General features: G+C 33.1%; 1 protein-coding gene across 2 annotated transcripts in view; it reads left to right on the forward strand.

Moving 5' to 3' along the window:
- Phtf2 (putative homeodomain transcription factor 2) overlaps positions 1-14,333 on the forward strand; it is a 135,612-nt gene that overhangs the window by 63,272 nt on the left and 58,007 nt on the right. For both annotated transcript variants that reach the window (XM_076835028.2, XM_076835020.2), the window contains exon 3: positions 11,006-11,062. In XM_076835028.2, the coding sequence (XP_076691143.1) occupies positions 11,006-11,062 (57 nt within the window). The remainder of the gene's footprint in view (positions 1-11,005; positions 11,063-14,333) is intronic.

The raw sequence follows: 14,333 nt of genomic DNA on the forward strand, positions 1-14,333 counted from the left end.
AGTTGGGCCAGGAAAAAACACCACTGTATTCTGCTTCTACTTTTCACTACACATGTAAACTCTGCCAGCAGCAGACAGCCAAGACATGAGAATGAAAGGCAAACCAAGGCTATAATGGGTTCCTTAATGGCAGAATTTCTAGAAACATTTCTTTTGAGTTCTGTTGTTAGTGTTTAATTTATTCTATTAGCCATGTGTTTCCACGTTTCTTCTGTTTTTCTGATATTTGGAATGGTGAGGGAATCTGAGTGACCCAGTGTGAGTCAGATGTCTGGCTTTAGATCATTGTTGGGGAGGGAGTATGCAGTATTAAATAACTCAGATATTGTGGGGGGAATCCCTCTAAGATTATATCCAGAACTTCAGTACTTCAGACAGTTAGCTAGAGTTTAATATCTATAGATAAGAATTTGTTTTTAGACTTTGACGTTTTGGTCCAAAGGCTAGCTTGATACATATTTTAAAATTCATTGCATTCTAGAAATATATTTTCTTCCTTGAAAAGTTATATATTCTCTCTGCCCAAGACTTTTTAAAATGTATTTTTAAAATTCTACTCAAGCAGTAGAATTTTAAAAATACATTTTAGTTATTATATAATCCTGAAAATAATTCATAACAAAAGAAATAAATGAAAGTTGAAGTAAAGAGGTTTCCAAGAGGTTGCAAAGAAAACTCTTTGCTTATAATTAATAATATTGTCAGGAGCCGTGACATACACCTGTCATCCCAGCTCTCAGGAGGCTGAGAAAGGAGAATTGCAAGGTCGACACCATTCTCAGAATTTAGTGAGACCCTCAGCAAGACTATGCCTCAAAATACAAAGGACTGGGGATACAGCTCAGTGGTAAAGCACCCATGGGCTCAATCACCAGTATAAAAAACAATAATACTTATTTCATGATTTCAATTTCTTTCCCTAATTAAAGATATCTTATATTTGATTATTATATGTTTATGGTACCCTCAAATAACACTAAAATTATATTGGTATGTTTTTAATGATGGGGTCAAAAGACTTGTGTTTTGTCTCATATATTTTTTTTTAATTTTTAAGAAAAGATTGACTCAGAAGAGTTAAAAATTTGATAAAATGCTTTGGTAGTTAATGCATTTGAAAGAGTTACTGTAATTATATGAGTCTGTTTCCTCATTTGAGTCTCATCATTAAAGTCACCTGAGTTTCTTAATTCTGCATACTTTTAAATTAGGAGAGCTGTGTATGGATATATGTAATAGACATTCAATAGGAACATTGAACAATATGTTAATTACAATAAAATATTTATAAGGAACAAAAGAGTGGAATAGGGTAGCATATAAATGGAGTAGTATTGGGAATTGCTGTCTCAATACTACTAGTAGATTAGAAATGAGCCTTTGTAGGAGAAACTGTAGGACTCAGACACTCCTAAATGTTTAATAGACAAATTTGTTTGAGAGGCAGTAGTTATGATCAAGAAATAGTGAAGACCTATTTAATATTCAAAGTACTGATACTTACTTGGAATTATAAGTTTTTTTAATAGTCAAAATAATTATTCTCTACTAATTCTGGGTAAAGATTTATCTGAAGGTTATTAATTTTAGTGATTTGAAGTGGCCTCTAAATGTTTCTTCTGTATGTTTTAGCATTATGAGCAGAAGTGCTAGGAATAACTTTGGAATGTCCACTAGTACAACACAGTTTTGAGAATTATGGGTATAAGTTTTCTATCATTGATGATTAGTATTCTCACTTCCACTAATTTGTTTTGTAACTTTAATTTTATTGTATTATGTACCCCATTAATTTTCTTTTTTTTCAATATTGTTTTTAGTTGTAAATGGACACAATACCTTTATTTTATTTAGTTAGTTGTTTATGTGGTGCTGGGGATCGAATCCAGTGTCTCACACATGCTAGGCAAGTGCTCTATCACTGAGCCACAACCCCAGCCCCAGTTTTCTCTTTTTTAATATACTTGTAGGTAGATGATTATGGCAGTACAAGGCATGTATTTTAGTTATCTGGGCAAATGATATTTTAGATGTAAACAGCTCTGTTTTTATTCATAAACTATGGCAATTACCAAAAATATTATGTTGGTTATTAATTAGGAAAAGGACATTTATCTACAAACCCATTTTACTTTCTGCTTTGTATCTTTCGCCCTACTATTTTGTTGCTTCTACTTGCTCTCACCTAGCATTGAATCTTCTCTTTCCATTCTGATGTCCAAAAAACTCTGGCTATCCAAAGCATGATTAATATTTAAATATAGTTCAGCTTTGTCAGTTTAAAAATGAGATAACTGAGACCTGAAGAGATTAAAATCTACCAAGAAAGGAAAGAACTAATATTTTCGTGGTACCCAGAAACTGTCTCTTCACATTTCTGCGAGGTATGTTTTTTTTTTTAATTTGTTCTAATTAGTTATACATGATAGCAGAATGCATTTTGGTTCATTGTACACAAATGGAGCACAGCTTTTCATTTCTCTAGTAGTATACGGTGTAGAGTTGCACCATATGTGCAGTCATATATGTACCTAGGGTAATGATGTCAATCTCATTCCAGTGTTTTTCCTACTCCCATGTCCCCTACCCCCAATCAAATTCCTCCATTCTTCCCATGTGCTCTCCTCCCTCCCAGTATTGATCAGCATCTACATATCAGGGAGAACATTCAGCCTTTGGTTTTTTGGGATTGGCTTATTTCGCCTAGCATGATCTTCTCCAACTCCATCAATTTACTAACAAATGCCGTAATTTTATTCTCTTTTAAGACTGAATAAAATTCCGTTGTGTATCTATAAACCACATTGAAGGGCATCTAGGTTGGTTACACTGTTTAGCTATTGTAAATTGAGCTGCTATAACATTGATGTGGCTGTGTCACTATTATATACTGATTTTAAGTCCTTTGGCTATAGGCCGAGGAGTGGGATAGCTGGGTCAAATAGTGGTTCCATTCCAAGATTTTTAAAGAATCTCCACACTGCTTTCCAGAGTGGTTGCACCAATTTGCAGTGCCACCAGCAATATATGAGTGTACTTTCCCTCCACATCCTTACCAACACTTATTGTTGCTTGTGAGATATGTTTTTTTTGTCCCCATTTTACAGAGTCTTAGAGAAAAGTGAGGCCCAAATCTGGAAGGCTAGTAGTGGAAAGGATGGGACAAAACTCCAGAGTTTTTACGTAGTCCAGGGCCTTTTCCAGTGTCAGCAAACATTAAAGGCTGATTGACCTAGGTAGTGGGAATAACAAAGGGTTAAAAAAATAGCACTATGAATATACAAAAGGTGTGTTCTGAGCAGTGACTTTTATGTTAATAAAAGTACTCAAAAATAAAAGATAATTACCTTTGGTTTTACAGCTTTTAAATTTAGTACAATATGAAATGTTCATATTAGGTACATTAACAGCATAACCATTGCTTATTAGGAATTTATGGTGGGTGATACATTATCCAAAAAAAAAGTCATAGAAAAAATAATGTTATTATCAATTCAGAGATGGAAATTGCCACCAAGAATAGGTGCATCTTCTTGCTTTTCTTACTGTTTTATTCTTTTTTTTTTTTAAAGAGAGAGTGGAGAGAGAGAGAGAGAGAGAGAGAGAGAGAGAGAGAGAGAGGGAGAGAGAGAGAGAATTTTTTAATATTTATTTTTTAGTTTTTCGGCAGGCACATCTTTTTTTGTATGTGTTGCTGAGGATCGAACCCTGGCCGCACGCATGCCATGCGAGCGCGCTACCGCTTGAGCCACATCCCCAGCCCCTGTTTTATTTTTTTGAAAGTGATGCATGCTTATAATCCCAGCAACTCAGGAGCCTTAAGCAATTTAACAAGACCCTGTCACAAAATAAAATATAAAAAGAGGTTGGAATGTAGATCCAGTGGTTTAGTGTCCCTGGGTTCAATCTCCAGTGTCAAATAAATAAATGAAAGAGATAAGATACAGGGAGAGATAAGATAAGGAGAGAACTATCTAAAGCTGTTCTTTTTGTGGGGGCAGGGCAGGTATGGGGGGGTATGTGGCTCAGGGGCACTTTGCCACTGAGCCACATTCCCTATTTTATATTTTATTTAAAGACAGGGTCTCACTGAATTGCTTAGCACCTCACCCTTGCTGAGGCTGGCTTTGAACTTTCGATTCTCCAGTCTCAGCCTCCTGAGCCACTGAGATTATAGACGTGTGCCACCGTGCCCAGCTAAAGAGGTTCTTTAACCTCTTGCCTTGGAGATTCTCTTGTCCTGCTTTTAACAAATACACTCTTGCAAGCGTATAGTATACTACATTTTGAATAACACTTGATGTTTATGAGAATCAAAAGTTTGCTCCTCGGAATTGTTTACATTAGATACAGAAAACTAAAACTAAGCATGGAAATAGTCGGAAAAAATGGCAGCAAAAATGATGTCTTTGACATATAGTATTATATTATGTCTGTTCATTAGCTGAGGAAAGTAGGTGCTTTAAAACAGGCAAATCATGGCCTCTCCTCATCATGCTTGTGTTTATTTGTGAATTCTTAATCTTTTATCTAAGCACTTAATCTAATTAAACTATTTATAACTACATTTGAAGCTAGACACCTTCTCCTTAGCCTCTTGATACCTGAGCTACTGCTCCTCTGAATGTGATGCCCTAAGGGGTAATCCAATCACCTAAGAGTAACTTTCAAATTGCTTTTCAAAGGTATGACTTTTCTAGAATTCCTAAGTGGTACTGGTTGCCATTTCATAACTTAATTATCTAGTTTAACATTTGTATTTTTGATACCATCATATTCATTACAAAATTATTTTCTTAGGACCCAGAGCAAACCTTGGCTGATACCTGGACAGATGCAATCATTTTTTTTTTTCCTACGTACCAGTCCTCTTATTTTCTTGTCCCTTCACTTCCTATTCTTCCTCTCCTTAGATACCTCCCTGCTGTCTTCCTCTCTCCTTCCTTTTCTGCATTTCATCTCAGTTTATAGGAAGATAAAAATTTAGAATGATTGTAAGGGGAGGTAAATGATTCTTTATAAAGTTACTGTTCAGTAATAGGACTATGGAACACATTTCATTTCTTAGACAAATAATTCAAATTAGCTTGGTTGACAATCCTGGTTCATAAAAACAATATGTATAGATTTTGAAAAAAAATGCAGTATCAATTAATATAAAGCAGAAAGGAAAAGTGCTAGTTTCTTCCATATTTATCAGTGAGAATCACTACTAGTGATTTTCATGTATCCTTCTAAATATCTGCTACATATATTTACATATACTATATAATGTAGCATTAGCTACATTAATTTATATTTTTAATGTATTCATTTTCCTTTTAAAACGCTCTTCAGTTTGTCTGGAAGCATCTAAAGATTAGTAATTTCAATTTTATTCTGCTTCATATTAATAAATTCTAGTATCTCAATTTCTTGTTTCTTTTTTAATGTTTTTCTTACTGCTTTCAGAATGCTGCTTCCTTGTTTTTTGGTTTGTTTTTGTCAAGCTTGACCTCTGCAATGGCTCAAAGTTTGCTAATAAAGATAAGAGGAAAGGGAAAATAAACTAGCTGAGAAAAGATAAAAGAAATGAAGAAGACAAAAAATGATATTTGTGTTTTATGGATTCAGTTTTTTGGGGGGGAAGTAGTTGGTACATGTTCTGCCAGAGTGGTAATGTTCATGGTTATTAGGAATTAAAACTTGTAGGAAGAAAATGTAGAATTATCCTTGCTTTCATTATAGGGAATATTATAAGAGATCAGTATAGGATTGCCAGATGGTTGTTGAAGACACAGGATGAATTTGTTAAGGGCAAATACTTAGTCATCTGGGATCTGGAATAGAAAAAACTGACTATAGGTCAACTTTAGTTGGTTATGAGTGTAACACAGGCTTACTATATTCATACATCTCTGAGACTAATAACAGGTGCACTGACAAAATTCTTTACCTTAGCAGGCACCAGAGAAAAACTTTACATTCTTAATATGTATGAAACTATTAGCTACAAAATGTGAATTAGAATTTCAGAATCTCCTTTTACAACATGGAAACAATGTTTTTCTTCCTCCTTTAAACAGATAGTCACTTATGAAGAATATGGTTGAACATCTATTGAACTACCCATTCATGATTACCCTGGTATTTCTAAGTAGCTACTAACAAAGCATTATTTGAGTATACACCCTTTTGTTCCCCAAAAATATAGACACTTTTTTAAACCCAAACATTAGAGACATTTGGAATAAAGCAAAGGAGAGCAGTTGGGAATTAGATGAAATTTGGAAGTAATCAAAATATTATGTTATTTTTTTTCAATTTGATGTCATCTGATTAAATTTTGTTTTTATTAGATAAATGTTACTATTGAGCTTTTTTTTTAGTTTTTTTTTATATTGCATTAAGAAAATGATGTAGTTACACCATTATTCCTTCTTGACTTTTCACAAAAAACTATAATTGAATTTGGCTTTGTGATTTAATTCTAGTTAGTAGAAATACAAAAAAACGAAATAGCTACTATCTAGTTTATTGTGACTTAGTCAAGTCTGCCAAGTATTTGCATGCCAAAGGTAAAATAGAAACTGGAAACCTCATTGTTTGTTTTTGATTTTGGTAGTATAGCTCTTCAAGTTGTTTTGATCTGTTACATGACTTGAAAAGATGGTTCTTCTTTTACCCAGTGTAAGCATGTCGTCTTTTCTTACTCTGTGGTGATTGACAACAAGATTCTCTTTTATAAAGAGAGGAAAAAAAAAAAAAAAAACCTGAACCTATGCCACAGGTGTTGTAATCATCTGTCTTGCCAGATTTCAGTCTGAAATAAAGTGAGGCCTTAGGCTAGAAGGGGTCTTTAGAATTCTTTAACTTCCTTTCTAGGATTCTTCCATCACCCTGATTTTATGATGCCTCTGATCTACTACATACACACATATCTGAAGAAACAATTTCTGGTAGTTCAGTCTGGATTCATACGTAAGTGTGATTTGTTAAGGCATTTGTATTACTAAGCAGAGCCATGAACAATCTCCTTCTGATTTCCATGCATTTAGGTTAATAGCACCCTCAGTTTTTTCCAAGAAAGCAGTCTGTTTGATTCTATAAATAGAAGGTTAATTTTGGTGGTATGTTTAAAACAAAAGAAGTATGCTGCAAAGGGGAATTGATGCCTCCACTTAGATACTTTCACTTGTAATTGAAAATGACACTCAGAGCTAGGTGTGGTAGCACATGCCTAGAATCCCAGTGACTTAAGGAGGGTCAAAATTTGAGGCTAGCTTCAGCAGCAAAGCAAAACCCTGAATCACAAAGTAAAAATCAAAAACAAACAAACAAAAAAACTGGGAGTGTAACTCTGTGGTAAAGCTTCCCTAGGTTCAATCCTCAGTTAAAAAACAGAAGAAAAGGGGTCATGGGTTGTAGTTCAGTGGTAGAGTGTTTGCCTGGCGTGTGTGAGGCACTGGGTTCCATCCTCAGCACCACGTTAAAATAAAAGTGTTGTGTCCATCTACAACATAAACACACACACACACACACACACACACACACACACACACACTCATTCCTAGTTAAAAAAATTAAGACCCATAAGGCATTCTATTACAATGTAAGTTGTCTTACTCTCACCCATTCAATCTTTGAAAAATGTTTCTCTGAAACAACCCATTTTATCCTATGAATTTTTATAGGAGTATCTACCCACCTTTTTTTTTTTTTTTTTTTAAGGTTGCATTCTGCTATTTACAAGTAAAGTATCTGAACTTTCCAAACGCTTTTCCACTTTTCCCCCACTACTTCATTACAAGGTTTCTTAGACTTTCGGTACCTTTTTAAACCTTGGCGCTTTCAGTATCATGCTAGAATTGTACTGACATTGTTTTTTTCCTCTTTCTTTCTTTCTTTCTTCCTTTCTTCCTTTCTCTCTGTCTCTCTTTCTCTCTTTTTCTTTTCTTTCTTTTTTTTTTTTTTTTTTTGTGCCAGGGATTGAACTATGGAGTGATTTACCACTGAGCCACATGCTTAGCTCTCTCCCCTCTTTTTAAAATGTTTTACTTTGAAACAGGATGTTTTAGTAGCTTTTTCACTGCCTTGGCCAAAAGACCTAACAAGAACCCATAGAGGAGATGCAGTAGCACATCGTGGCAGAAGAGTTTGATGGAGGATGGTGACTAAAGACATCACACCAGGAAACAGAACTTTGTTGAACAAGGACAAAATATAAACCCCAAAGGCATACCCCCAATGACCCACCTCTTGCAACTACATCCTACCTGTCTATAGTGACCACTCAGTTAATCACTGTCAGGGGATTAATTCACTGATTGGGTTAAGGCTCTCATAACCATCCATTTCACCTCTAAACCTTTTTGCATTGACTCATACACAAACTTTTGGGGGATACCTCTTATCTAAACTATAACACAGGGTCTTGCTAAGTTGTTTAGGCCTTGCTACGTTGCTGAGGCTGACTTTGAACTTGTGAACCTCCTGCCTAGCCTCCCACATTGCTGGGATTACAGATATATGCCACCATGACTGGCTGACATGCATTTTTTATTTGGTCTATTGCATAGGCATTATTTTATTTTCTCTAATTTTATGATTATGGAACATGTATCTTTATGTCCATCCTTTTGGGTCATCTTGAAATAAAACCAATGTTCTTTTAAAGAGAATTTAAGCATTCTTTTGTGTAGGAAAATAAACTACTGTCAAATAACCATTAAAAATATATTAGGGGGCTGGGATTGTGGCTTAGTTTTAGAGTGTCTAGCATGTGTGAGGCCCTGGGTTTGATCCTCAGCACCACATATAAATAAATAAAATAAAGGTATTGTATCCAACTACAACTAAAAAATAAATATATTTCTAAAAAGAATATCAGTACTTAGTCTTGGTTATGGTTCCACCAAAAAGTTTGCAAGATGTTGAAATGGTTACATATTTTAAAAATTAATAATGATTGCATTAAACCCAGTCATTCTGAATTATCAACTTAGAGCAGAAATATTTATGTGGAATCTGTATTCCCATATTTACCTTTTCTGGTTTTAACCAAGATGCTTATTTGATTAAATTCAGAATTTAAAAGAATTAGAATTGGTTACTCCTGGTCAGCTCTACCATTAGACCTAAAAAGTTGCTTGTTACTTTTTTAGGGCTGCTTTCCCCTGTTTATAGAGATGAACAGAAGTTTTAGTTACATATAAGTGAGTTGGCCAGTCTAGATAGCTTGGTCTAGGTGTTTTAAAGTTTTTATTTTCATGTTAAGTTGTACCATCATGTGATTTTTAAAAATAGGAAAGTCATATGAGGATGGGATTTGTAGAACTAAAATGATTAGTATGAATAAGATTATATACAAGAGAAAATAATAGAGATGAAGGGCTCTTTTGGAGTTACTTAGTAAATTATTTGACCTTCTTTATATCTACATTGGTATTTTCAAATTCTCATTTCTTAAAATGAGATTACAAAAATAATGTGTAGATAAAAGGAACTTGCGGTAAAATGATTTAAGTCAGAAAATTCACTCCAGAATTTCTTTATAATAGCTTTGCCTATCTTTGTATTTAGTCCTGTAAGTGTAATTATCTCAAATATTTTAAATTTCTTAGAATTCTAATTTTCAATTAATAAAATAATTAAAATTCCATCATAATTATAGATTATTGGCCCATTTCAGTTTCTTATTGGGTTACAGAATTAATAGAATCTATATACAATAGGATCCAAGCAAAGAACCATGAGTAGGAGCAGTAAAAATGGCTTGTTCATCCTGTAGTTCAGAGAATTAAGAATCTAAAAGTAATGGACATAGAAACTATAGGAAGTTTACTTCTTTTTTAAAATTTTACTTTTGATTCTTTCCCTGTGTCTTCATTTACTTCACAACTTTATGTTCTAATTTACACTTTTTTTGTGTATTTGTACTAGAGATGGAACCCAGGGTCACTCTGTAACTGAACTACATCCTCAGTCCTTTTCTGTTTTTTTGAGACAGGGTCCAAGTTATTTAGGTTCTCACTAAATTGCTGAGGCTGACCTTGAACTTGGAATCCTCCTGTCTCAGCTTCCTAAGTCATTAGTATTACTGACTTATGCCACTGTGCCTGACCTAAATTTAAACTTTAAGTGATAATTGTGGTCTGCATGTTTATGGACTTGCAATTCTGTGGAATATTAGTATTATTGTTTTAGAAAACAATTCCATAAAGGACTTACCACTTAGGAGATATTTTTTTTTCTCAAATGTGCTAGTGCCATACCATTTGTGTTTATTTTAAAATAAAGGATTCCTGCTGAGAACACCTGTAATCTCAGCATCTGGTGAGATGACACAGAGGATTCCAAGTTCAAGGCCATTCTTAGCAATTTAATGAGACCCTATCTCAAAATAAAAAAATAAAAAGGGCGGGTGGTACAGCTCAGTGGTAAAGTACTTTTAGGTTAAATCCCCAGTACCAAAGTAAGTAAGTAAATAAAACAAAGGATAAATAAATAAATAAAGGATTCCCTAGGGCAGGGGTTTTCAAATATCAGAAAATCAGAGGGATTTTTAAAACAGATTTTTGAGCTCCATTCACTCCCAGATTTCTGACTTAGTAACTCTGGGGTAAAGTCTAAGAATTCGTATTTCTAATAAGTTCCAAGGTGATGGTAATATTGTTAGGCCTTAAATGATACTATAAGAAGCACAGTTACTCTCATCATTATACATAATACATGTATGAAGATGTGAATTTGGTGTCAACATACCTTATATATAATCAGAGATATGATAAATTATTGTATAATGGTGTATTAAGAATTGTAATGCAAAATAAGTAAATAAATAATCATTTAAAAAAAGAAAAAGAATTTAAAAGAATAATTGCAAATTAAAAAAAAAAAAGAACCACAGTTATTCCAGAAGTTTGAGACAGAACTAGATTTAATTTGTGCTGAATGAACACTGAGTAGCTTGTAGTTTAAAATTGGGTATGAGCAATGATTGTTCAATGTCTTCGTTTCTCCATAGATTGGAGCATATGATCAACAAATATGGGAAAAATCTGTTGAACAAAGAGAAATCAAGGTAACAAGTTTATTTCATTTTGTTTTGAAATATAATTCTGTGGATTGATTATGTGTCACATTTTATTTAATATCTTTTTATATACTTTTAAGGTATAAATTAATATTATTATTATTCTTTAAATAAGAAGTAAACTCTTTTTTAAAAACAGCATAATCATGTCTTTACTGCTAATTATTTTTTGAGCTTTTTAGCATCTTTCCATTCTTTTAAAATTTAATTTCTAATGGTTATTTTTTGTTAGCTTTTTTCCCCTTTCACTTTTCACCTTATACTTCTAGTTTACTTTTCCTCCCTTATGATGCTGTCATTGCACTGTACAGTTTATTAAACTGGTAAGTGTTTTAGGATTTTTCCCGCCTGAATGATCCTGTGCAAATGCTGCTCTGCTTGAGATCTGCTTTTGGTGCTACTAACAGAATGACTTGGACGCAAAAAGAGTCGCTGAAAAGTTGGTCATTTTTTAAAAGAATTTAGAAAAATAAAACATTAATTAAATGTCTTTATAGTAGGCATTTTCTTCTTGAACATGCAACTACCTCATATGTTAATATGATATTCTCCTAGGCTACCTTGCTGGCATGAAAACTATTTTTAAACTAAATTTGTTGTTTCTCAGCATTTTTTTTTCGATAATAAGATTTATATATTTTTTTCATTTGCAAAGATACTAATCAGTGTGTTCCTGCACGAGCTGAATTTAATTTGGGCCCTACCAGAGTCTGTTTAGTTTACTTGACATTCTATTTTATAGAAAGGTTTATGTTACAGTGAAAACTAGGTCTATGGTTATTTCACAATCTGTTTTTTAAAAACCTGCCAATATTTAACTATAATAAAGAACAAGATTCTTTGACATTTGTTAATTTTAATCTTTACACTTTTTTTTTAAATGAAGAATTGATACATTTAAGGGTGGGGCATGTAGCTCAATGGAAGAGCACCTGTTTGGCATGTGAAAAGCACTAGGTTCTATTCCCAGCACTGCAAAATTAAAAGAATGAATACACTTAATAAAGTTGTTACATGTTAAATATAGGATTTAAGTCAGGAGCATAGAAAGATGAGGTCGGTTACAGTTTTGTAGGTAAGATATGTAATTGAAAATGAGATAAATTCAGAGACACTTGTGTAAGTCTCTATAGGGAATGCAGAGGGAGGCAGCTCTGGGGAGATTAGGAGAAATTTAATAGAGAAAGTAGTTCTTGAACAGAGTGTTTGACAGACTTTGGGGAGGCAAATGGTGAAGACATTACAGACTGATGAAGAACATATGAAAATATAAAGAAAAGAAGAAACATGACTGAATCAGGAACACTCAAAGAGTTTGACGTGGTAATAGATTGGATTGAGGAAGGATTTAAGGATGATTATGCATAAAACTAGAAAAGAAAATGGAAGTTAAATTATGAAGGGTCTTGAATGCCTAACCTAAGAATTTAGACATAATCTGGAAAAAAGTGGGGTTGACACTGAAAGAATTTTTTAATTGATTTTATTATATTTTTATAAATACACGACAACAGTGGAATGCATTACAATCCTTATTACACAAATAGAGCACAGTTTTTTGTATCTCTGTATATAAAGTATGTTCACATCAATTTATGCCATTATACATGTACTTTTTTTTACATTACAATTCTTAATTCACATATATACCACAATTTTTCATATCTCTGTTTGTATATAAGGTGTGTGTTTTTAAAAATTGTGTTGACATGCAATTCAAATCTTTCTATTTATTTATTTATTACATGACAATAGTGGAATGCATTATATTAATAATTATCCATTCACAGCACAATTTTTGTAACTCTGTATATAAAGTATGTTCATATCAAATTATGCCATTATACATGAGCTCTTTTTTTTGCATTACAATTCTTAATATACCTTTATAATACAATTTATCATATCTCTGATTGTATATAAGGTATGTTGACTCCAAATTCACATCTTCATACATGTATTTTGTATAATGTACTTTGTATAACGATGACTATTACATTCCACCAACTATTTTTCTTAAGCATTTTAGAAATTATAACTAAAATTTCATTTTATTCTCTGATCACTTTGGCCCAAATTTAAAAGTAAATATATAAAAAGAAATTCTGGTGTGCTATTTCACAGTTGCATGATTATAGATAACAGTAATGGACTGTATATTTTAAAAAGCTAGATGAAAGGATTTTGAAGGTTTTCACCATAAATGTTTCCCCACACATGTTTGGGGAAATAGATATGTTTACCCTGATTTAAACGTTGTACAATCTGTGCATGCATCAGAACATCACACAGTATCCATAAATCTGTGCAATTTTTATGTGTCGATTGAAAAAAAAAAGAAACTTAAATGCAGAATTTCCCTCATAGCTCCTAGATTTTAAAAGCTTCAAAAAAGCTTATGAAAATCTTTATTTATTGACAGAGGAAAAAGGAGATGGAAGGGAGAAAAGGATTTCTAGAAAGTGAAACTGATATTTCTGTTCTTGATGTATTCTAAGTTTTACAGTAATTCCATGCATAGGAAGTTTACTTACTAATAAAAGAACTTTATAAACTTAAGCAGCCTTCATTAATTTTGGAGGTCAGGGGCTGGGGATGTGGCTCAAGGGGTAGCGCACTCACCTGGCATGCATGCGGCCCGGGTTCGATCCTCAGCACCACATACAAACAAAGATGTTGTGTCTGCCGAGAACTAAAAAATAAATATTAAAAAAAAAATTCTCTCTCTCTCTCTCTCCCCCCCCCTTACTCTCTCTTAAAAAAAATTTTTTTTTGGAGGTCAATATTATCTGTGTATTTGGGAATTTTTTTAAAAATACAAAACTTCATAGTATTTGAGTCACTGCACTATGGAAAACAAACATACTATGAGTTTAAATGTACATTCAAAAAAGAATATTTCATTTTGACTCTAGCATGTTAATTACATTTATACTGTTTGTTTCTGTTTTCTACTTTGTGCATAAATGAGTAGTTTCAAAAATTTCATTCTTTTTTTTTAAATTTCATTTTTTGTATATTTGCTTAACTTTGTGCAGGTTATGATTATAGCTAGGAATACTTCGTCTGAATGCAGTTTACCCCAAATCAATTTAAAATTTTCAAACTAAAATGTCTACTTAATTAAAATCATGTTTTATGAATACTCACATCATTGTTGCTCCCAACGCTAAGGATTGAACCCTGGGCCTGGGGCATGCTAGGCAAAACTACCACAGAGCTATATCCTCAACTCCAATATTTTTCACTTTTGTGACTA

This window comes from Callospermophilus lateralis, chromosome 1 (genome assembly GCF_048772815.1).
Source record: "Callospermophilus lateralis isolate mCalLat2 chromosome 1, mCalLat2.hap1, whole genome shotgun sequence".
Lineage (NCBI taxonomy): Eukaryota > Metazoa > Chordata > Mammalia > Rodentia > Sciuridae > Callospermophilus > Callospermophilus lateralis.